The 25,006-nt window shown below is 34.6% G+C and overlaps 1 protein-coding gene across 5 annotated transcripts in view; it reads left to right on the top strand.

The window, feature by feature from the left end:
* The window catches only part of LOC107757018 (protein FAM13A-like), a 49,123-nt gene that overhangs the window by 6,982 nt on the left and 17,135 nt on the right, over window positions 1–25,006 (top strand). For 3 of the 5 annotated variants that reach the window (XM_016574353.1, XM_016574356.1, XM_016574352.1), the window contains exons 3-11: window positions 1,594–1,771; window positions 4,982–5,129; window positions 7,937–8,023; window positions 10,676–10,768; window positions 13,555–13,772; window positions 19,735–19,776; window positions 22,642–22,683; window positions 22,839–23,006; window positions 24,534–24,693. In XM_016574353.1, coding sequence (XP_016429839.1) covers window positions 1,594–1,771; window positions 4,982–5,129; window positions 7,937–8,023; window positions 10,676–10,768; window positions 13,555–13,772; window positions 19,735–19,776; window positions 22,642–22,683; window positions 22,839–23,006; window positions 24,534–24,693 — 1,136 coding nt within the window. Of the gene's footprint in view, window positions 1–1,593; window positions 1,772–4,981; window positions 5,136–7,936; window positions 8,024–10,675; window positions 10,769–13,554; window positions 13,773–19,734; window positions 19,777–22,641; window positions 22,684–22,838; window positions 23,007–24,533; window positions 24,694–25,006 lie in introns of all 5 variants that reach the window. The other 2 variants (XM_016574354.1, XM_016574355.1) reach the window with 2 other exon arrangements.

Genomic DNA, 25,006 nt, shown 5'->3' with positions numbered 1-25,006 from the left:
ATATATATATATATATATATATATATATATATATATATATAACAATATTTATTTACATTAACATTATACGTGTTTAATTCATAATAGCAAAGTAGGTCAGCAGTTTAGTGCCAGTCAAATCTGTTAAGCTATTGATCAACTGAAATTATTTGTGTGAAGGTTATGGTTCTGTCTTAAGCTCATGAGTCATAGTCAGGATAATGACTGAGCAGAGCGGCCTTCTGTAGTAGAGTTTAGTGTAGACTAGTCTATATCACACAGTCAGTGCTTTAAATCATGCTCTGTGTTTTCACACTGGCTGAAGAGCTCTTGGCGGAAGTTTGGCTTCTGAATGGTATAAAAGATTAGATAGAGCTTTAATAAATGGCATTATTTTACTGGCTCACGCCCATTGGGTCCATTAAAATTAGAACAATATTGAATTTGCAGCTGTATCATACTTCACTGACCTCTGCAATGTGCAGAGAGGAGACTTTGCTTGATTAATGTGGTCTTGGTGTCAGAGATCAGCGGTGCACCAATAAGCACCGCAGTTTCATATTAAGACTTCCCAAAAAAGAATTCCTGAAGGAATTACGTGAGCTGTTTCTGGACAGAATTGTTTGCTGCAGTTTTCAGTTGGTGTCCCAGTCTCCCTCTCTTTGTGGCATGTGCGAGACACTATATCCTGCGCAGATGGTGCATCTCAGATGCCAGAAAACAAGGATTAAAACAGACATATTTGTATTGGGAAGGTTTTGTGTTCATGCAGATACTGTAGAGTTGCACAGTAATTTAAGATGAACTCTTGGATTTGATTTCAAACTGAGAACATGAAAAAAATAATCAATTGTGATTAGTATTAATTTATTAAAATATGAATATTTTTAAATTTTTGTTGTTATTGAAATTGAAAAAAAAAAGACTTTTTGAATATTTAATATGAATATTTTTTATTTAACATTTTAATAAATTTAGATTGTGTTGATCAAATGTGTGTATATATATATATATATATATATATATATCGCCACTTCGATACTTCCTTGTTGCCACTTCCTGTTTTCCGAGTTTTCCCCAGTAACTGTTACTGTTTTGTAGCCGTTTCAATGTGACAACTAGCTAAAATAGAAAATATATTACAAAAACTTAAAAATTACAAATATTATGAAAATATTTATTATTTGTAATAATGTAAATTGATTAATAATTATGTTTTTTTATTATTAGTTATTACTAATTTAATTTTTATTACGGCAAAGTATTTATTATAGTTTAGCAAATGATGTAGTTAGTTTGACGTAACTGTTTTATGTGACAACAAGCCAAAATAGAAAATATATAACAATAACAATATTATTAATTAAAATGTATTATTATTATTACTGTAAATATTAATGATTGATCATATTTTTAAAAATTATTTAATTATACAATTCATATGTATTGGAATTTGTGTCACATATTTTCAGTTTCTTTGACAGTTTCTTCTTTGTTCAGAAGATTCTAACTTTACTGCTTGACTGGACACATTTCTTTTGTATTTTAATTATATTCATATCTTCCTGTTTGACATATTAAGTCATTCATTGTATTTCTATGTTGTTCTGTCAGAATCCAGTGAGGGTGACTTCTGTAAGGACCTGCGTGAGCTCCTACTCCAGCTGCCAGATATCCACTACAGTCTCCTGCATTACTTATGTCACTTCCTGTCCCAGGTGGAACAGGAACAGGCTCATAACCGCATGACCGCCACCAACCTGGCCACAGTGTTCGGGCCCAACGTCTTCCAGTAAGTCACAGTCACACAATTCAACGCAAACAAGCCAATGAAATGTTTATCTCTTCCATCAATTATATCAACTGATCCATAATCTGATACCCATCATATCATCTTTAACTTTACATCTAAGTTCACTTTTGCTGCAGTGTATTTATTTTTTTAAGTTAATTGCAGAAATCTCTAAATGTTTTACCTTGAGTTGCGCTTGTATCTGCAAGCTGTCTGAATTATGTTTCATCTGCTCATTGCCAAAAACTGCATGTTATGTGTTCTGGGTGTCATGTTCTCAGTCTTGCTTCTCATTGGCTGTATTGCAGAGTGATCGGCACTCATGTCTCCAAGACACACTCAGCATAGTTAGTAGAGAATAGTTTCAGTGCCTGCGCAGTGATGAATTAATCTGTTTGCCCAGGGTGTACTGTAACTTCTTATGCAATTTTTATGACTTCATATTAATTGAGACATTATATAAAATATTCATTTGTCTTATCACAGGCCTATTTAAATATAAAAAAGCATGATATTTTTCACCAATACTTTAGGGACCAATTCTCACTTTTAACTAGTTGCTTATTAGCATGATTATTACTAGTATGTTGACTGTTTATTAGTACTTATATAGCACATATTTAATGCCTTATTCTGTGTGATCATATTTTAGAGCCCTTAATCCTACCCGATACCTAAACTTAACAACTACCGTACTAACTGTTAATAAGCAGCAAATTAGGAGTGAATTGAGACAGAAGTCACAGTTAAAAATTAGTTAATAGTGAGAATTAATGTGTGACCTATTTTCCTTGTTGCAAAAATATATAATCCATATAATTTTGTCTAGTAATTTCACTTTTTTTCTTTTTTCTTTTTTTTTTAAACAAGTCATAATTGTGGCATAAGTCAAAGTCAAAATTATGACAAAAAAATGTTGACTAGTGTTATATTTGTGACTTTTTGTCACAAATTTGCCATTTTTATCTTTTAATTATGACTTACAGTTGTATGTCATAATTTTGACTTTTTATCTTATAATTCTGACATTTTTATCTCATTAATTTCAGCATTTTGTGTCATAATTATGATTTACCAAAGCATGATTTTCTTTTTCATTGATAGAATCCTATAAATTTTAACCTAAAATCTTGATGGTTTAAATTGTCATTGTAATATTAAAATAATGTTTTGAAATGCATGTTTTGTGCAAGTTTTGGCGGTCTTATGTCTAGCTATCCAGGCTTTGGACTCCAATAGAGGGGGCCAAAGTCCAGATGGAATTCTTTACTCGATGTCAGACTCAGCGCTAACACAAATATCACTAACATACTTTCTGTGCTCATAAATCACTTGGTTGTTATTTTCAGGCACAGAAGCAATCCGGCTGATTATTCACAAGTGAATAGCTCTGAGAAAAAACAGCCCAAGATTATTAGAGATCCCATCTACCCACAACGCAAAGCATACAGATGTGACTAACTAACTATATATCCAGATTTAAGCCAACACCCTTCAATATTTTCAGTGTAGTTTAGGAGGCTAAACATAAAGTAATGTGATTTCACAAAAATACAAGTTATTTGATTTTTACATCAATGCATTTTAAATATGGTTTTATTTGTTCCTTCTTAAAGTGACTTGTAAGCAAGTTACCAACTGTTGCAAGATGAACGCAACCCCTAATAATATATCAGCTCTCAGTTTCAGGGAATCCCTGTGACCACAACATGTGCATTTGACACCTCAGTGTCTGTGCATACAAGATGTGTGTTACCTCAGCTCAGTGAGGTGGAAGTGACAAAACTGTTGCCTGTTTTAGGCACATACCTCTCTTTTTCTCTGTACAGCATGTTCTCTTTGTCGGGAATAATTAAACCACAAATACAGCTGTCAGACGAGCACTTGGTGACCCCATGCAGTAGCAGCATTTACTGTACATTTTATGACTCTCTATCATGGGATAGTATCTCAGTGTGGCCTCAGAGAATATATATATATATATATATATTTTTACCTTATGCCTAGGTGACAGCAAATTGAATTTGACTCTAAAATGTTACCTTGATCCCATAATGACAATGTTTGTTTTCACAATTTAATGAAAAATCTATCAGATTTTATTTAGTTGTTTTATTCTTGATTTATTTTTGTTGTTTATTGCATTTTCATTTTGTAAAATATTTATTTTTAATCATTCATATTGCTTGATTAATTTAATTTAATTTATTAATAAATATTTATTTTTATTGCATTATTTTGCTCGATTGATTGTGATCAGTGTTGGGGAAAGTTACTTTTAAAAGTATTGCATTACAATACTGCGTTACTCCCTAAAAAAGTAACTAATTACGTTACTTAGTTAATTTTTATGGAAAGTACTGCGTTACGTTACTTTTGCATTACTTTTTAAATCTGGGCTGGGCTTATTTGTTTGTTTTTAATATAAAAAGTTCTTATTTTACAAATGTAAAAGCCCTTTCACAACAAGAAATGAATGAGCCTCAGGCTGAAGGAAATGTAAATTCACGTCTGTACAGTAGAGGGCGCAGCTCAAACACATTGCATGAAGAATATGACGCAGGAGAAGAAAGTTCACTATTCAGCAATAACAAAAATGAAACACAAATGTGTCATTTTTGCTTAGTATGGTTGAACTGGATCATCGAAGGTCAGCAGCCAAGACATTGGTTAATAAATGGGATTAAATACATAAATGATATTTGTCTTATTTAACATATTTAATTGTTGCAGGTTTGTATAATATTCTGTGTTTGCCTTTGACTGTTTTTATTCATTTTGAGGAATACTGAATCTGTTCATATTTAGTGTAGAACTACAGTAAGCATCACATTCACACAGCGCACACAACGCCTCTGCACTTACTCCCGATTTCTCTCAATATGGCAACACAAGAGCTGTCAGTCAATACATGGGGGAAAAAAGTAACTGGAGTTGCTTGTTTGAAAAAGAAACTCAGATATTTCCTTCTAAATTAAAAAGTAATGCGTTACTTTACTAGTTACTTAAAAAAAGTAATCTGATTACGTAACTTGCGTTATTGTAATGCGTTACCCCCAACACTGATTGTGATATATCATTGCTTATTATTTATTACTGAAAAGGGCTAAAAAAAAAAGGGGTAATGTTGTTCCTGGTTTTATCATTTAATGTGGCAACACTTGATCTTTGATTTTACAGCATGTGTGTGTGTGTGTGTGTGTTCTGTAGAGTGTCATCTGGTTTTGACGGTATACGGGAGCAGAATATCTGTAACAACATTATGGCCAAGCTGATCCAGAACTGCAGCGCCATCTTTAAGCCTGTGGTGGAGAGAAGACAGATCGAAGAAAAACCTTCAAACCTCATCATGGTCAAAGTGAGTGTGAGTGACAAAACATATTAACTCCCATTGAACTGCCACTTCACTTGCCTTCGGTTGGCAGCCATCTAATATGCCATAGACTAAATAATTTAAGAATAATAAATATAATTGTTCAGTGCAACAGAATAGTAATTGAAATGGAGGCATTTCATTTTAGTACACGCAAACAAACTAAAATTGGGGTCTAAACCAGTGTTGTTTTAGTATCCTTACTTTACTATCTTAGTATTTATTAAGATTTTGAATTATTTTTCAAATTAAGAATAATAATTATAATTGTTCGGTGCAAGGGAACAGAATACTGTTTGAAATGGAGCAATATAATATTAGTAAATGCAAACACACTAAAATTGGGGTCCAAGCCAGTGTTAGTATCATTACTGTACTATATTAGTGTTCTTATATTTTCTCTTTGCCTTTTACATTTTGTTGTTTTAGTCATTTTGTTGTGTGTTTTAGTCGTTTTTTTTTTGTCTTTTTTTAAAATTAATTTTCATTTCCGTTTTAGTATTAGTAATAGTACTTCACCTAAACAAAAGTTAGAAATGTTGCTTTCGCAACTAACTAAAATAAAAATTTTAAGTACGATTTTTTTTCTATTAAATTTTATTTCTGGTAACATTTCATTCATTTCAATTACTGTAAATATTTTTAGAATTTTTAGTTTTAGTTAAGACTAACAACACTGGTCCAAAAAGTCATGGTGCCCTATTTTAACGATCTAAGCGCATGGTTTAAAGCGCACGGCGCAATTGCGCTTAAGGCGTGTCCGAATCCACTTTTGCTAGTTTAAGGACGGGAAAAATGGTCGACGCGCCCGGCGCATGGTCTAAAAGGGTTGTCCCTATTCTCTTAATGAGTAATGGGTGTGTTTTGGGGCGTAACGTGCCATAAACCAATCAGAGTCTTGTGCGTAATTCTGATACATGCAAAGACTATCCATTATGACATGTAGGCATTTTTATATTTATGTACACAATAATAATCTTTTACATTTTAATCCTTTAATTTTTCACTCTTTAAATAACAAAAAAAAAATATTGCGCAAGACTTTAGACCAGGCAGCCATCTAATATGCCATAGACAAAATAATTTAAGAATAATAAATATAATTGTTCAGTGCAACAGAATAGTAATTGAAATGGAGGCATTTCATTTTAGTACACGCAAACAAACTAAAATTGGGGTCTAAACCAGTGTTGTTTTAGTATCCTTACTTTACTATCTTAGTATTTATTAAGATTTTGAATTATTTTTCAAATTAAGAATAATAATTATAATTGTTCGGTGCAAGGGAACAGAATACTGTTTGAAATGGAGCAATATAATATTAGTAAATGCAAACACACTAAAATTGGGGTCCAAGCCAGTGTTAGTATCATTACTGTACTATATTAGTGTTCTTATATTTTCTCTTTGCCTTTTACATTTTGTTGTTTTAGTCATTTTGTTGTGTGTTTTAGTCGTTTTTTTTTTGTCTTTTTTTAAAATTAATTTTCATTTCCGTTTTAGTATTAGTAATAGTACTTCACCTAAACAAAAGTTAGACGAATGAATGAATGACTTAGGCTTTCGCAACTAACTAAAATAAAAATTTTAAGTACGATTTTTTTTCTATTAAATTTTATTTCTGGTAACATTTCATTCATTTCAATTACTGTAAATATTTTTAGAATTTTTAGTTTTAGTTAAGACTAACAACACTGGTCCAAAAAGTCATGGTGCCCTATTTTAACGATCTAAGCGCATGGTCTAAAGCGCACGGCGCAATTGCGCTTAAGGCGTGTCCGAATCCACTTTTGCTAGTTTAAGGACGGGAAAAATGGTCGACGCGCCCGGCGCATGGTCTAAAAGGGTTGTCCCTATTCTCTTAATGAGTAATGGGTGTGTTTTGGGGCGTAACGTGCCATAAACCAATCAGAGTCTTGTGCGTAATTCTGATACATGCAAAGACTATCCATTATGACATGTAGGCATTTTTATATTTATGTACACAATAATAATCTTTTACATTTTAATCCTTTAATTTTTCACTCTTTAAATAACAAAAAAAAAATATTGCGCAAGACTTTAGACCAGGTTTTTGTTGGTCAATGGTGCAGTCTATTTCAGTTGCCTCAAAATAGCAATGCGCCTGAACACACCTTGTTTTCAGACCAGCACGCCCATGGGCGCACAAATGGGCGCAAATGCATTTGCTATTTAAACAACGTGGCGCAGGACGTGAAAATAACAACTGCGTCGAGCTGAAACTAGCAAAAAACACTTGCGTCGCGCCTGGCGCCGCATTGCACCACGTTTATGTTAGGGCCCATGGTGTTCATTTGAGCAATGCAAGTTTGAATTTGGCTTGCAACATTTCCCCAACCGCTTCATTTATTTAGTTAAATTTGAACTTCTGAATTGTTTTAAGACGTAACTCAGTACATCAAATGCCTTCAAAAGTGCAGTCCAACTGAGAAAATCATACCCATGTATGGAAACACATCCTTCACAACCCAAAACATGCCACTTTCTCCTTCTTCAGCCTAGTGGTCACATGCATAGACACTGTGTCTCCCTGACCTTGCTTTGTTGCTGTTTGCACCGACTCGCCAAAACTTCAAGACGTCATCGTGCAATCTCTCTTATGCCACCATCAACAACATCTGCTTTTCTGCATTTGCTCGTTAGTTTCAGTTGTCACATGAAATTGTGTTGTCTTCTGAATGCATCAGTCATGTGCACTGATGCTTTGTTGCTGTAGTCAGTGGGTTCAGGTGATCTCATGTGAATCCCTGAGTGTATTGTTTTGTTCCCAGGAGGCCAACACAAACACTGAAAGCACAGAGACGTCACCTTTCACTCCTGTTCCTAAGGCACACGCTCCACATGTCAAGAAGATGAAGGTACAGGTATATGTGTGTGTATTCGTAGATGTGTGTATGCCTGTATTATCAACCTGTTACGGTACACAGACTCAGTGTGGGTTTGTTTCCACAGTCCATGTCAAATTCCAGTGACATAGCACTTCAAAAACACCAGCAGTCCAATAACACTTCTCGCCCTGAGGTGAAAGGTACAATCACAAGACTCAGCTTTGAGTTTAATCCAAATGATGCAGATCTTAAGTCAGTCAAAGGCTATTTTTTAAAGTAATAGTTGAGCCAAAAATGAAAATTTGTTGAAAATGTATTCACCCCCAGGCCATCCAAAATGCAGATGAGTTTTTTTTCTCTTCATCAGAACAGATTTGGAGAATTTAGCATTGCATCACTTGCTCACCAATGAATCCTCTGCAGTGAATGGGTGCCGTCAGAATGAGAGTCCAAACAGCTGATAAAAGCATCACAATAATTCACAAGTAATCCACACCACTCCAGTCCATCAGTTAAGATCAAAGCTGCATATTTGTAATAAACAAATCCATCATTAAAACTTTTTTAACTTCAAAATGTCACTTCTGGCCAAAATATGAGTCCATAATCCATAATAAGGCTTACTCCAATAAAAAAAAACTCCATCCTCTGTTGTCCTCTCACATGAAAATCCACCAGCATATTTTTTAAAGGGGTCATATGATGCAATTTCAAGTTTTCCTTTCCCTTTGGAGTGTTAGCTTTTCAGGCCGATGAGCTTTGTAAAAATCGACGTGTTTCAGAAAGGCAGGGCATAAAGGAGAAACAAAAATGTACAGTATGTGGAAAATAATGTGTTTTTTGAACCTTAAACCGCATAAACACATTTCATTACACCAAATACACAAAATAATGTTCTTTTTAGCAACATCATATGACCCCTTTAAAGCTGTTTTGGCTGGTAAACATAGCTTAATCTGAGCATATTTCTCTCCTGATTCAGACCAGATTACTTTTTCACTGGAGGAAGCAATATTGTGGATAGAGCACATGTATTATAGCCAGAAACAATGATCTGAAGTGAAAAACATCTTAATAATGAATTCTTCTTTCTTAGAAACATGCAGCTTTTCACTTCACTGTATGTTAATCGATGGACTGGAGTGGTGTGGGTTACTTGTGGATTACTATGATGTTTTTATCAGCTGTTTAAACGCTCATTCTGACGGCACCCATTCACTGCAGAGGATCCAGTGGTGAGTAAGTGATGCTAAATTTCTCCAAATCTGATGTGATGAAGATACAAACTCATCCACATCTTGGATGGTCTGAGGGTGACCATTTTTGGCAAATTATAATTTTGGGGTGAACTATTCCTTTAAGTCCAGTAATGCAATCATTTGGATAGCTTTTTTTTCAGCACTTGAAGATATTTACTGCAGATGAGCCTGGGACATAAAACTCGATTAAACCTCTTGGTATTTACATCATGCTGACTTTGGATCAGATTCTTGTGACCTTAATTCCCGTTAAAGGCCCCGGCTAGTGATGTATTTATCTTTCCGATGGGTATTAAAGTTACACCCCTGAGGAACACAAAAGGTGTTTTTGTGGACTACAGGATGTGTTTGCTCATGCACTGAGGAACAACATTGACTGAAAGATGAAGAACAGATCTACAGTAGCTCATGCCAAGTACACCTCTTGATAAACACTAAGTCAATAAATATATAAAGTCGCTTAGTCATGTATTTACTCTCTTGATAAATTGCACGAGCAGGCATATTGTAATTGAGTTTTCGCAGATTTTCAGAAATTACTCATACATGCCGGATGGGAAAATGCACAAAGAATGAGAGTTCTGTTTTCTGTAAATTGAATTTTCCCTCTCAATTGAATGATGTCAGTTGCATATGACGGTGGTCATGTGTACGCGCTCAGAACTGCACGGTGTAGTGTTTACGTGTCTGCTGGAGACGGGCTGGGTCTCATGTTTGTGTATGTTCTCTCTATGAAGCAGTATGAACCATGACCCACTTAAATGACTGACATGATGTTTTGATAACAATAATATTGTTTCTGTAGATTGAAAAACCTTGTATGAAGGTACTACTTGCCCTCTGCGCACAAATTTTTCCAAGTTCACTACTGTTCAAAAGTTTGGGGTCAGTAAGATTTTTTTATTATTTTTAAAATACGTCTCTAACACTCACCAAGGCTGCATAAAACAACTGCTTTTTATTTGAATATATTTTAAAATTTAATTTATTGCTGTGATCAAAGCTGAATTTTCAGCATCATTACTTCAGTGTCACTTGATCCTTCAGAAATCATTAGAATATGCTGATTTGCTGCTCAAGAAACATTTATTATTATTCTTATTATCAGTTATGGAAACTCCTTAATATTTTTTGTGGAAACCATGATAAAGTTCAAAGGAACAACATTTATTTGAAATAGAAATTGTTTCAGTATCAATGTTTTACTGTCACTTTTGATCAATTTAATGCATTCTTGCTGAATAAAAGTATTATTTCTTAAAATTTTTTTTTTTTTTTTTAAATATACTTTTGAACGGTGATGTACTTCTACAACTCTCTTTAATGTTTTATACAATTGACTTTTTTTTTTTTCAGATGCCCAACTTTAAATGTAATATATTGTATGTTGAAATCATTTGATTAATCATTTTCATTTTGTTAGGTCACACAATGCACTCCAGTTGAAAATACAGATTATTCAAGAGAAAAGGAGTCAAGTCCAGACAACTCTATACTGACACCAAATAAAAAGACGGTAAGAATAACCAACATTAGCTATATATTCTGTATATAGGTATTATAATATCTATTTTAGAGACTTGCTTCATCATAGACATTTGTAGAGAGAACCTTATTGAGTCAAGTCAATAAAATGGATTACAGTGTCAATAGTTACGTGCAATTATAGTCATTATCATGGTATAATCACGTGCTTGTTGTTTGAATTCTCTATGGGCCTGATTTATTTATCATCCAGCTTTATTCTATTAAACAGAAGTAATTTGAGTTAAGATCCTCGTTGTGGCTTCCTGGAAGGAAGAGTCTTCACATTCATAAATCTGAAATATTTTTCCCCATCTTCCACCTTCCCGAAATATCTCCGCCAAGGAAGGTCTTAACACACAACGGCGTATGCTGTGTTTTTGTGTTATCTTTGAAATCCAAAGCTATTGAAAGTCCTCTGTTTACATAGACATGTGGTGCTGATCAAACCGTGTTTGGCCAGATAAGGCCTGTGGGAGAATCGTCTAATCGGCGAACTGATGTCGTAAACAGATGGAGAATTGCTGATGGAAAAAATACTTGATGTGACTTTCATGAAAAATAAGACCACTTCCTACAGCAGAGACTTTTCCAGTGACGTAAGGGGTCAATGAAATCTTTCATTTGAACACGTAGCGCTAGCTGAACTGACTCACTCGGATTACCGCATTTTGTTTTGGGAAAACCAGCATAAACAAATAGAACTTTATACACGGGACATCTGTTGACATCTACGTTGGAGTGGTAGTTTAACAAGTTTGGAAGAAGTTACCTTGACTGTTTTGCAAATCCTTAGCAGATAAAGGAGATGTACATTTCTTTTATTTATTGACTTATTTTATATAGCATGAGTGGAATACTTGTTGTTATCTCTCGAAACTTGAACATTTCCTTGTTTTGGAGGATTGTACTTGCCATTAAGTCTTATGATTTGTTTTTTCTATTGTTCTGATCAATAACTGACACGCAATCACAGAGTCATCATGAAGTTAATGGGTTGCTTATCATTAATCTTCATTGAACGTGGGTCAAAGTTTACAGAGACCTTATTTGTCCTTCTTTTAATCGAACTTTGCATTGGAAAGGCCTTGGGCATCTAGAAGGTTCAAAGTGTTTACAAAAATTAACAGCATCTTTGGTTGCAAAGTAGCACTACACCAACCATTGATATTTGAGGGTATCAGTTGTAGCTATCATCTCTATTTATGCTTGCATAATTTGTTTTGAGGGTTTTGTTTACTGTTCAGTGTGTTATACGTCTCTGTTGAAATGTAACTAGGGAGTCAGGTTTGTTAGTGGAAGACTTTCTACTAATGAAAAGTGAGGACAAAGAAACTTCTAGATCTGGACAGCCTTGGAAAAACAAACAAACTCTATTAAAGTTGGCAAACAAATCCAGTAGAAATGCACCACTCAAATAAATGCTGTTCTTTTAAACTTTTTATTCATTAAAGAATCCTAAAAAAAATCATAGTTTTCACAAAAGAAAAAAAAAATTAAGCAGCACAACCGTTTTCAACATTGATAATAATAAGAAATGTTTTTGAGCACCAAATTAGCATATTAGAATGATTTCTGAAAGATCATGTGACACTGGAGTAATGATGCTGAAAATTCAGCTTTGTTATCACAAGAATAAATTACATTTTACAATATATTACAACAGAAAGCAGTTATTTTAAATTGTAATAATATTTCACAATATTACAGTTTTTGCTGTATTTTTGATCAAATACATGCAGCTTTGGTGAGCAGAAGAAAACATCAACAAAAACATAAACAGATCTTACCCATCCCAATTATTTGAACAATAGTGTAAGTGCATGAGTAGTGGGGCCAAAATTTTTATTATTCTCTGTGCACTATATTCCAAAATTTCTAAAGCCATATGATAAGTTTGTGGGACGAACTGACTGAAATGTAACTTCTAATTTTCACATTTAGGTAACCTGTTCATTTATGTCTAACATCTTGAAAGATCACACCACAGCGTCCTGTGCTTTTGCATGACGTTAGCACTTCGACCCTTCTATAAACAGTCAGTCGAAAGCGTTTAACGCAGAACTCAATAAAACAATGATTTTCCGGTGCTGTTTACATCATTAACACATTAGCGTATCGATGTCCAGATCTCGCTTAATTACTGTGCCTTAAATGGGTCCCACGTGGGCTGCGATCAATAGCGTTCTCTTTACCGTAGTCAAAGCCATTGCCTACTGACCGTCTGTGCCTTCAGGACTAAGTGCGTTGAAGATCAATCTAATCCTGTCGTAGTCTTTGTGTTACGTGACTTTGATCTCATTTGCTTTGGGAGTTACATTTCGTCATCTCTTCCACTTTGCTGTGAGATATCGGCCTGTTATTCACAAATCAATGCTGAAAAGTTTAGATTTCAGACCCTCTTCTGACCAAACACAGTTGTGGTCCCAGGGTGCTGGTGCCATGGTTTGCTGCAGTCTTGCAAATACAAATGGTTTAAGGTCTGTTTATCGTTTGCATCATTAAGTGGCAATGAATCGATCTGAATTTGACTGGGCTCTTGTGCGCCTGAGATTTTTTACCTCTTACACTTATTCATCTGGCTTTCGACATGTACAGCCTTTATCGGTTAGAAAGGTAAGACAAATGTGAACTAAGCTTATTCATAAATACCTTTTACTTGTTATTGTGCTTTGCATAACTATCTTCATGTTGGTGTTTCCTGGCGTCATCCAACTTGTAATGAATCTACATTTCTGTCCCTCTATCTTCATCTTTCTTTTGATTTCTGTCTTTCAGGTGAAGAAGATAAAGACAGAGGCTGTGCCGAGATCTTTTCCTCAACCGGCTCCCTCCGGTGATCCCGTCTCCAGGCCTCTGCCCCATCTTCCAGACAGAAGCTCGGGTGCTAGTGCTCAGTTTCCTCCACACACTCCAGACCAGAGCATCAGCTCAAGTGTTGACGGCATGAACCCGAGTCCTCAGACCGTAAGCCCTGCCAGATCCACAGAGATCAGGTCAGTGTGCTTCCCATGGACAGTTACTGCTGCGTGAATGGTATTTTTTTATGCTTACCAAGGCTGCACGTCTTTGATCCAAAAATACAGTAAAAACAGTAATAATGTGAAATATTATTACAATTTAAAATAACTTTTCTATTTGAATATATTTTAAAATGTAATTTATTTCTGTGATGCAAAGCTGAATTTTCAGCATCATTACTCCAGTCTTCAGTGTCACAAGATCCTTCAGAAATCATTCTAATATGCTGATTTGCTCAAGAAACATTATTATTATTAACAACCTATTATTAACATCTTCTTATTATCAATGCAGAAAACAGTTGAGCTGCTATTTTTGTGGGAACCGTGATACATTTTTCAGGATTCTTGATTAGAAAGTTCAAAAGAACAGCATTTAATTGAAATAGAAATCTTTTGTAACACTATAAATGTCTTTACTGTCACTTTTGATAAATTGAATGTGCCCTTTTATTGAACGTTAGTTTATTTTATATACCATGTACTGTGTGTAAAAATGTAGAGCGGCAAAACAGTACATAACGATACAAATATAATCATGTGAAATGTTATCTTATCTGATGTATGCAGGTTAATTACCTGCTTTAGGTTGTATTCTTTATCTTTAAGGCAGGGCTACAGAAAAGCCAAAGAAAGTTAAAAGATTCAAATCAGACAATAATCCAATGAAATCTCGAAAAGACGAGATCAGGTGCCCACAGTTTCACAACATTAAAAGCTCTTAAATTCTTATCTAAGCTGCCCACTTGTGTGTGGGATAATTATTTATTTATTTATTTATTTATTATTCTTAATTTTCACTGTACTTACCAATATTTCCCTATCCTGATCATAAGACACAGATAAATGGTTCTCAACTGTTCTCATCATGGAGCCTGAGCATGTCACTGAACATCTTCTTTTAACGAGCTTATAAAGAGATCTCCATGTTTTTTCCTTTTCTCAGCAATTTTCCTAAGGTGAAATTTTAAGATTCCACTAAAATTAGCATTTCGCTTTAAAAAAAGAAGTGTCATTGTTAGATAATTCTGTGACTGAGCTTTAAAATCTAAATATACAAGCACTCAAAATTTCCACTTATCAGATTGTTAAATTATAGCAGTCATAAATGTAACATTTTAGTACATTATCCTTTTTTCCTGTCACCCTTGTCCTTTTATGGCTCTGTAATACATGTTGTAAACGGACAGAAAATATGATGCTAGTGACTCATGGGTTTTTAGCATTCAGCTGAAGTTAGATGACTCTTACATGCTAGAAGTTAGACTACTTTTGCAGAGTCAGGTTAAGGGTTTTAAGTTGAGTCATGTACACGAGACATATTAATTCTAATGAACATGACTAATAATGGTCACACTTTATTTTAAGGTCCTATTCTCACTATTAACTATCTATTAACTACAACCTTTGCCTCAATAAACTCCTACTTTGTTGCTTATTAAGGTAGTTGGTAAATTTAGGTATGGAATAGCATTAAGGGATCTAAAATATGGTAATTCTGAATGAACATTAATATGTGCTTTATAAGTACTAATAAACAGCCAATATTCTAGTAATATGCATGCTAAAAATCAAATAGTATTAGTCCCTACACTAAAGTGTTACTGAAATAATTCTCTCTCTTTCTCTTTCTCTCTCTCTCTCTCTCTCTCTCTCTCTATATATATACAGGTGCATCTCAATAAATTAGAATGTCGTGGAAAAGTTCATTTATTTCAGTAATTCAACTCAAATTGTGAAACTCGTGTATTAAATAAATTCAATGCACACAGACTGAAGTAGTTTAAGTCTTTGGTTCTTTTAATTGTGATGATTTTGGCTCACATTTAACAAAAACCCACCAATTCACTATCTCAACAAATTAGAATATGGGGACATGCCAATCAGCTAATCAACTCAAAACACCTGCAAAGGTTTCCTGAGCCTTCAAAATTGTCTCTCAGTTTTACGGTCAAATACATATTACGGTCAAATAATGACAGAATGTTAATTTTTGGGTGAACTATGCATTTTCTCACACACCAGTCCTTTAGACAGGTTCAACATGTACAAAAATGTGGTTACTTGTCCAAAAATTTATTTTTGTTTACATAGACACCACAAGCATATAGGTATGTCAATAAGAACAATTGATGTGAGAGCGTCTGTACCAGACACACTTATGTAACACGGTCTGGGGTAAATGTCATCTCAAACAGTCTAACAAACAAGCTAAGTAATATTAAATGGTGTGCAATTCATCAGTGTTTATTACTCCAATGAAAATGTGTCTTCAAAATCTTTCAACAAAATTCAATAACTTGCTCCACCTCTGAAACGACTTTCCTTTTCAGCTGATGTTTTCAAACCCAACACCTGGTTTAACTGTACCATTTAAGACTAACATTATCTTCAAGACTTTATGTCAATTGTGCAATTTTAGCAACAGCTACTGCATGAGGATTGTGGAATAAAAAAATGATGAGATTTTAATCACTTTTAGAAAACCTTCAGTATTAAACCTGGATTTTAGAAAACAGTACAGTATTTTAGTTGATCTAGCGGTCTTGTCAGCTTGCTGTCACTTTCTGTACGTATATGTGGACCTCGCATCTTCCTGTGGGCCCTTGAAAGGAACAGAAATCCCACAATCTCGCCTTTGTGCCAAATATTAGTTGGATTACAGCATACTTCTGTGCCTGCTGTAGAGTTATCTGCAAATGCATCTCAAGAATGGATTTGGTGAGAAGTTCTTATGATGTTTGCAATGAGGAACCTGTAGATTAATGTGTTGATTAATCTTTGATCATTAAAATTCTCCTTGATGTAGTGAAGTGGTACTTTTCCATCATTTCCCATAAAACAAAAGCTTTGTCAAAGGGCCTTGTTGTTCACTCGGGGAGGTGGTGGCTAAGCAGGATTTCCGTTTTGTAATTCATGACGGCAGTTATTATTTTAATACCCTTGTCAGACTGTGTAACGCCACTTAAGAGCTTCAGTGATGTGGAAAAATATTTCCCTTCTACTCCGATTCTTCAAGAAATCTTGCGAAATGTCTTTGTAGGTACATGCGGTACCCTAATTCTTAGCAGAATTTACTGTGAGATGGCAATTTACGCATTTCACATTTTACAACAAGAGGGAAGCACCTTGATACACACACACACACAAATGCCCAAGATCTTTGTTCGGAAATCATGTGATTCTTGAGCTTTTTGGAGCCAAATGGACTTGAATTTCTTTTTTGGTTTATTCCTGTGTGAACAGGACGTAAATCCTTTGTATTGGATGGTTGTGATTCAGTGCAGCCAGCGCTCGAATCACACAAATATTTACTTCCCTTTTGACACACACACACACACACACACACACACATCTTACGACAGCGTTCACTTAGCAGAATTTACTGTGAGATGGCAATTTACGCATTTCACATTTTACAACAAGAGGGAAGCACCTTGATACACACACACACACAAATGCCCAAGATCTTTGTTCGGAAATCATGTGATTCTTGAGCTTTTTGGAGCCAAATGGACTTGAATTTCTTTTTTGGTTTATTCCTGTGTGAACAGGACGTAAATCCTTTGTATTGGATGGTTGTGATTCAGTGCAGCCAGCACTCGAATCACACAAATATTTACTTCCCTTTTGACACACACACACACACACACACACACACACACATCTTACGACAGCGTTCATGGCAACGTCGCACGTACTTCTGAATGGTGCGTGCCAAATCACACAGTGAATTGACCTTTCAATCATCTCCACATTTTTAGAACTGGTTTTTAAAACCCAATCCAAACATAGCAATTAAATGGATTATAACAAGAATTTGTGCCACAGAAATTTACACAGATTTGACTGACCATCATTGACAAAGTTATACAAATCCAATGCCCCTTGCATTCTTTTATGAAATATTTTGGCTGATTTAATTTTCAACGACATATAAACACTGATTTTCAACGCTGATTTAAATTTCAGCTACATATAAAAAAGGTATTGTTTTACAGTTCAAAACCTAAACATCCTAGATAAATAAGATAATTTGGTAACACTTTAGTATAGGGACCAATTTTACTATTAACTGGTTGCTTATTAGCATGCCTGTTATTAACATATTGGCTGTTTATTAGTGCTTATTAAGCACATATTCTGCATGACCATATTTTACATCCCTAATCCTTATCCAATAACTAAACTTATCCCATCCAATAGCTACCTTACTAACTATTAATAAGAAGCAAATTAGGCGTTTATTGAGGCAAAAGTCATAGTTGGTTTGTTAATAGGAAGAATTGGACCTTAAAATAAAGTGTGACCGTTCATTTTAAAGACAAGTATTTTTTCAGTTCAATTAAGGTTTTCTCAACTATTTGTGCTTAAAACAAGAAGAAGAAAAAAACAGTAGAGCGTGTTGCTAGCAATGCCATGATCATGGTTCGATTCTCAGGGAATGCATGAACTGATCAAATGTATTGAATACGTTATGAGTTGCTTTGGATAAAAGCGTATGCTGAATACATAAATGTAAAAGTAAAAAAAAGTGTTAATATTTCATATCAATTTAGCTTCTCAAGTAATTACATTTTAGCTTATCATATTTGTATTATATGTATCCGTGTTTGTATTATTATTATTATTATTATTATTATTATCATATTTTGTCTTATCTTTATTTTTGTCTTGGATGAAAATTTTGTTAGTTTGAAGGATGTTTATATATACTGTGTATATAATTTTTCCGTTTTTACATAATAAGCAATCATTAGGAACATGAAATTTTTTAATTTGAATCAGTATTTTTCATTATTTGTAGTATATATATATATATATATATATATACCGGTATATATATATATATATATATATATATACTACAAATAATGAAAAATACTGATTCAAATTAAAAAATTTCATGTTCCTAATGATTGCTTATTATGTAAAAACGGAAAAATCTGATTAATATATTTGTTTTAAAATCTGTATCCTTCAAACTAAATACATTTTAATACAAGACTAAATAAAGTTAAATAAATAATGTTTTTACCACAAAAACGTGAAAAATATGGATTCTAATTCAATTTTCATGTACCTGATGATTGCTCATCATCGTTTTGTAAAAATTAAAAATAATATTTATTTATCTTTATTTTGTCTTAGATGAACATGTATTTAGTTTAAAGGATGTTTAGATATATTTTTTTTTACTACAAAAAGTGAAAAAAATATGGATTTAAATTTCCATGTACCTGATGATTGCTCATCGTCATTTTTGTAATAATATTTATCTTAATTTTGTCTTGGATGAACATGTATAGGTTGAAGGGTGTTTAGATATTTTTACTACAAAAATGGAAAAAAATATGGATTCAAATTAAAGTATTCATGAACCTGATGATTAATTATCATTGTTTTGTAAAATATTTATTTATTTATTTTTGTAGTGTAATGTTTCCATTTAACACATTTGACCATTTTTAAGTCCGTTCCACAGATATTCCTCTCAAAAATCGAAGAAACGGTGATAAAGTCCACTGTTTTTCTCAGGGCCTTATGATTACTATATTAGTCGTTGTTTATTGGCATTAATGCAGTCCCCCTGGTTTCCTGGAGATGTGGATTGTTTTGTTCTCAGTTGTGATATTAATTCCCAGCCAATGTGAATCTGTGAAACATCCCCTCCTGAGCTCATCAAGTTTTGTTGGCCAAGCTCCAGCATGTGGAGCGGATACGGCTCTTTCCAGCTGTAGTAATTACTGGAGACAAGTCAAACAAAAGCTCTGAACCGCGGCACTACTTGTACATTGTTCACCAAACAATAGGCACCCTGAGACCCTCGGACCATGTGCTCTGAAAAAAAAAAACTGTTTTGTTTACTCTGGCAAATGCCACATATGTTTAGATTGTGCTGTTCAGTGAGCCTGACCTCTGTTTTCGTTTTTTCCAGCCTCCAAGAAGATGGAAGACCAATATCTCCTTTCTATATTAGGTAGGACCACTCACAGTTTTTCTCACTCTTTCTTTGTTTCCCCACTTTTGCTGAAAAACCGAAGGCTATTATTTCGGAGGCATGAATGGGCTTTTTACAATATATCTTCACAATGAAAATGATCTAGACATTTTATTGTGCAAACAAGGTCTCAATTTACGCCCCCAGATTTGTCACAACAACTTTGTTCTTGTATGTTCAGCATCAGTAGGTGATTATGTGGTAGTACAGTAAATGTCACAAATGTTATTTGTCCAAATCTTCACAATAGTACGCACAAATGATCCCTCAAACAACTGAAATCCTCTTAGTGTCACATCAGGGATACGTGCTAATGGTTTCTGGTTGAATTCAGTCTGAGCGTGATGGATCTAGTCAAAATAAACCTCTCTTGTGGTTGTTTTCTCGGTTCCTTCGTGTGTTGACTCATTGCATCAGCTCCGGTCCCCTCTCGTACCATAGCAACTGACCCTTCACACATTTTCCATCACATAGTTTACCCAACCCAGCCCTCACTAGTGTTGTGAATATGAGCTTTAAAGGAATAGTTCACACAAAAATGACAGTTCTGTTCATTATGTACTCACCCACATGTCATTACCAGCCCATGTGACTTCTTAACTGAGAATTCTTAACTGATCTGGGTTGATTTTTTCTAATGTCTTTTATTGTTCTCCTCACACTGCATTTCACTGTCATTAAGGAATGCAAGCAAATAAATTTACGAGTGTATTTTCTGGAAACTTTAACCTCTTGGAGTGAGTTTATGGTTGAAGTGTGTTTGCCTACTTGGCATCATGTCGGAGAAGATGTCAGTCAGTGAATAAATCATTTTAACCTGCCAAATATAGCATTTTAGAGTTCTGGAGTTTTCGATTGTGGTTAGATCTATTGAGAGAGATATAATGTTACATATTGTACACATCAGTGTTCAAGTTTTTGTTTTTGTTTTATTTTGCTCTCCCAGGCTGAATTTATTTGATAAAAAAAATTATTAAAAATAATAATATTGTGAAATATTATTACAATTTAAATAACTGTTTTCTATTTGAATATTTTTAAAATGTAATTTATTTCTGTGATAACAAAGCTGAATTTTCAGCATCATTACTCCAGTCTTCAGTGTCACATGATCCTTCAGAAATCATTCTAATATGCTGATTTGCTGCTCAAGAAATATTTCTTATTATTACCAATGTTGAAAACTGTTCTACTGCTTCATATTTTTGTGGATTCTTTGATGAATCAAAAGTTCAAAAGAACAGCATTTATTTGAAATAGATTTTTTTTGTAACATTATACATGTTTTTACTGTCACTATTGATTGATTTAATGGATCCTTGGTGAATAAAATATTTATTTCATAAAAAAAAAAAAATCGTACTAAACCGCAAACTTTTTACGGTACTGAAATTATTTATAAAGTATGTAAATTCCTAGTTATAAAAATGTATTTTAATTGAGTGTGTATATATTACATTTGTCATGTTTTTATTTGTTATTATTTTAGGTAACAAACACATCTTTAATGTTGGCCTCTTTAATCATCGCCAGTTTCCCCCATGTTTCACCGACCACTGTGAACTAGATTTGGAGGATGACTATATGGAAGGACTAGGTTAGCAGACTAGCAGTATTTAGTGCCAGCTTGTACTCAGTCCAGCATTCAGGTCCCGTCAACCTCGCCCTTGGAGTGCACCGTATGACCGCTGTGTTATATAAGACCGACAGACCTCATCAAATCATCTTTAGTCCTCTGTCTCAACACATAACTCTTCTCACGGGCCTATTCTTGGTAGCCTTTGATACCATCTACGTTTGCATCTAACGATCATTCCTTTTGATACCGCTCAATACCAAGTTAATAGTTTGCTCATGGTGTTTAAATAGCGAGTAGTCAGCTGTGAGCAGTTAACTGGCTCTGACCCTGAGAGCGTTGCTGGGAACTGTTGTGTCCGGAACCTCAGCCTATTTCCGGATACAAAAGATAATGAGATTTGGAGGATGACTATATGGAAGGACTAGGTTAGCAGACTAGCAGTATTTAGTGCCAGCTTGTACTCAGTCCAGCATTCAGGTCCCGTCAACCTCGCCCTTGGAGTGCACCGTATGACCGCTGTGTTATATAAGACCGACAGACCTCATCAAATCATCTTTAGTCCTCTGTCTCAACACATAACTCTTCTCACGGGCCTATTCTTGGTAGCCTTTGATACCATCTACGTTTGCATCTAACGATCATTCCTTTTGATACCGCTCAATACCAAGTTAATAGTTTGCTCATGGTGTTTAAATAGCGAGTAGTCAGCTGTGAGCAGTTAACTGGCTCTGACCCTGAGAGCGTTGCTGGGAACTGTTGTGTCCGGACCCTCAGCCTATTTCCGGATACAAAAGATAATGCCGCTATTTTTTACTGTGGCATCATTTTCGGGAACTTTCTTTCCAATCCACGAGAATTTAGCTTTGTTTTTGTTTTTTTGTGGTAAATCATATTTGTTTCTTTGATTTGGATGGTCAGATGAGGTCACTAAACCAATAGGAGATTTTCTGGCTTCAAAACAAAACAATGATGTCTTTTGATGTCATTGTGTAATTTTACAACTAATTAAAACACATTGAGTTGACTAGAGCAACTATAATGGAGTCTATACACACACACACACACACACACACACACACACACACATATATATATATATATATATATATATAATACACCTTGGCCACCACTTTATATTAATTTCTTTCAGAATATCAAAAAATCTGGTTATTAATTTCTCTTTGGATACAATTGGATGGAACTGATGCTAAGCTTAATAATTCAGTATTTTCTCTCTTCTTTATTATGTTGTTCTCTTTCTTTAGCTCACAGATCTCTCCTGGACACTGCAGACCTGAATTAACAAAGTGAGTGATTATACAGAGCCTTATGTGACAATTAAATTCTTTTAATAAATCTTCAAGTCAATCTTCTGAATAGACCGATAACTTTCATTGTTCATGTAATTAATGCAATCATAAAGCAATCAAGCAATCATGTCTGTCTCTCTCTCTCTGTCCAGTTTTCTGCAGAAGACCATTCGCTCAGCGGTCGAGCAACACCTCTTCAACTCGCACATGCACACAGGTCAGAGTTCAGAGGGCTTGGATCCGACTGCCCACTCTTCATCTCCTGTGACAACAGCCCGAGAGAGGAGGAGACATCTACGAGAACAAGAGGAGAACTTCAGGTAGGAGCGGGTTTCTCCAGAAATACAGCTATTATTCGCCTCTATTGACTGCAGCCAAATGGCATGGTAGCTTAAGTTGTCTATGCAGTGTGCAACCAGTTATCCAGGTCATTGTAGAATGTCCAGTAAATTTATTCTAGTCAGTGTTACATGTTTCTTGGTTTCCCAAGATGTTTTGCCACTCATCAAAAATGGTTTCATCAACTTACATTGACAGTTTCGCTGCAGTTCACATCTGTGATGCCGATCTCTACAGCGACTCCCACAGTAATTAGCAAGCCTTTTGATGTCATTGTGTGTGATCTGAATAAACCTGATTAACAGAGAAATCACTGAATTGACTAGAATAACTATATATACCAGTATTCAAAATTTTTGGGTCAGTAAGATTTTTTAAAATGCTTTTATTTAGCAAGGATTCTATTTCAAATAAATGCTGTTCTTTTGAACTTTCTATTAATCAAGGAATCATTAAATGTATCTCTGTTTGCACAAATATATTAAGCAGCACATCTGTTTTAAACATTGATTATAATAAGAAATGTGTCTTGAACAGCAAATCGGCATATTAAAATGATTTCTGAAGGATCATGTGACACTGAAGACTGGAGTAATGATGCTGAAAATTCAGCTTTACATCACAGGAATAAATTACATTTTACTATATATATTCAAATAGAAACCTGTTATTTTAAATTGTAATAATATTTCACAAAATTACTGTTTTTACTGATTATTTTTTAATCAAATAAATGCAGCCATGGCAAGCATGTCAGATTTATTTCAAAAACATCATATTTTATTATATTTATTTTAGTCGTTCTTTAATTAATGAATGTAATTAATGTAATGTAATTTAATATTTTCCCGGTTTCCAAAAATTAATGATCACAGATTCAATTATTCAGAGACTTTCTGACTTTTGGTGTACCCTACAGTACTGTATATACAGTTTATATATAATTTACATGTCATACAACTTAATACTAGCATATATTTTAATATTTAAAAAAAAATTTTTAAAAGAATTGAAAAAAAATTAAAATGTGTTCTGCCCACTAACAAGTATGTCCAGCTTCAGACGATTGCTGAAAATCTTAAAATGGACAAATATCTGCAAACCAGCCAGTCTAGCTAATATAGTGAATATTAACCTAAATGTAACCTATCAAAAGTATTTAGTTAATCCCATATTATTATGATAAATACATTTGGATTACTAAAGAATCTGTCATCCAATTTTATTTCCATTCCAGCTTGGGTCATTGCTGGCTGGATCTCAGAGCGATCGAACTAATCCTGTTGACAGGAACTATCCACAGAGACACTGAAAACATTAGATTAGTGGCTCAACAGTTGTGCTGTGCGACACATACTGATCCAACTCCAGAGACAGATGTAAATAAACAGTCAGATGAGGTATCACAGCGACGGCTTCATTTCTGCTCTGCTCTTATGAGTTGATCCCTTGAGTAACGTCACGTGTTGATTCTGTGGTGTCTGAAAGCAAAACTGTGTCTTTCTCAGGGTCGAGGGTGATAAAGAGAACGTCCCGTCTCCAGGTGTGAGGGTCACAGAGGAGGGTGACGGGCGTCTGCTGCTGCCGCCACGTGAGGCTCAGAGAAACAGGAAACCCAAACACAGTCCCACACTGACTGAGCACTCAGACAACCGGGATGCCCCCACCGTGAGTCTGCTTTTTAGAATTACCTTCATGGCCTTCTCTCTGTCTTTCTGCAAGCATCACTATTACTACTGCTCTTACTAAGAAGGAGAGATTTCATCAAACCCCTAACCATAAATATTCAAATTAGGAATGTAACTTGTTCCGCAGTGTTTATGCTACAGAAATGAAGCAATATTCATACAACTTTTGTATGGCGGACCAAAAATGGGTTCTTTTGACTTGGGCCAGTAAGCAACCACTTAGCAACAGCCCAACAACCACTTAACGACACAGTAAAAACCACTTGGATTGGATCCAATTGGTGTTTTAAATA

This window comes from Sinocyclocheilus rhinocerous, unplaced genomic scaffold (genome assembly GCF_001515625.1).
Source record: "Sinocyclocheilus rhinocerous isolate Xijiao unplaced genomic scaffold, SAMN03320098_v1.1 scaffold953, whole genome shotgun sequence".
Lineage (NCBI taxonomy): Eukaryota > Metazoa > Chordata > Actinopteri > Cypriniformes > Cyprinidae > Sinocyclocheilus > Sinocyclocheilus rhinocerous.
Note: the sequence above shows the minus strand (reverse complement) of the source record. Positions and strands in the feature narration are given on the sequence as shown.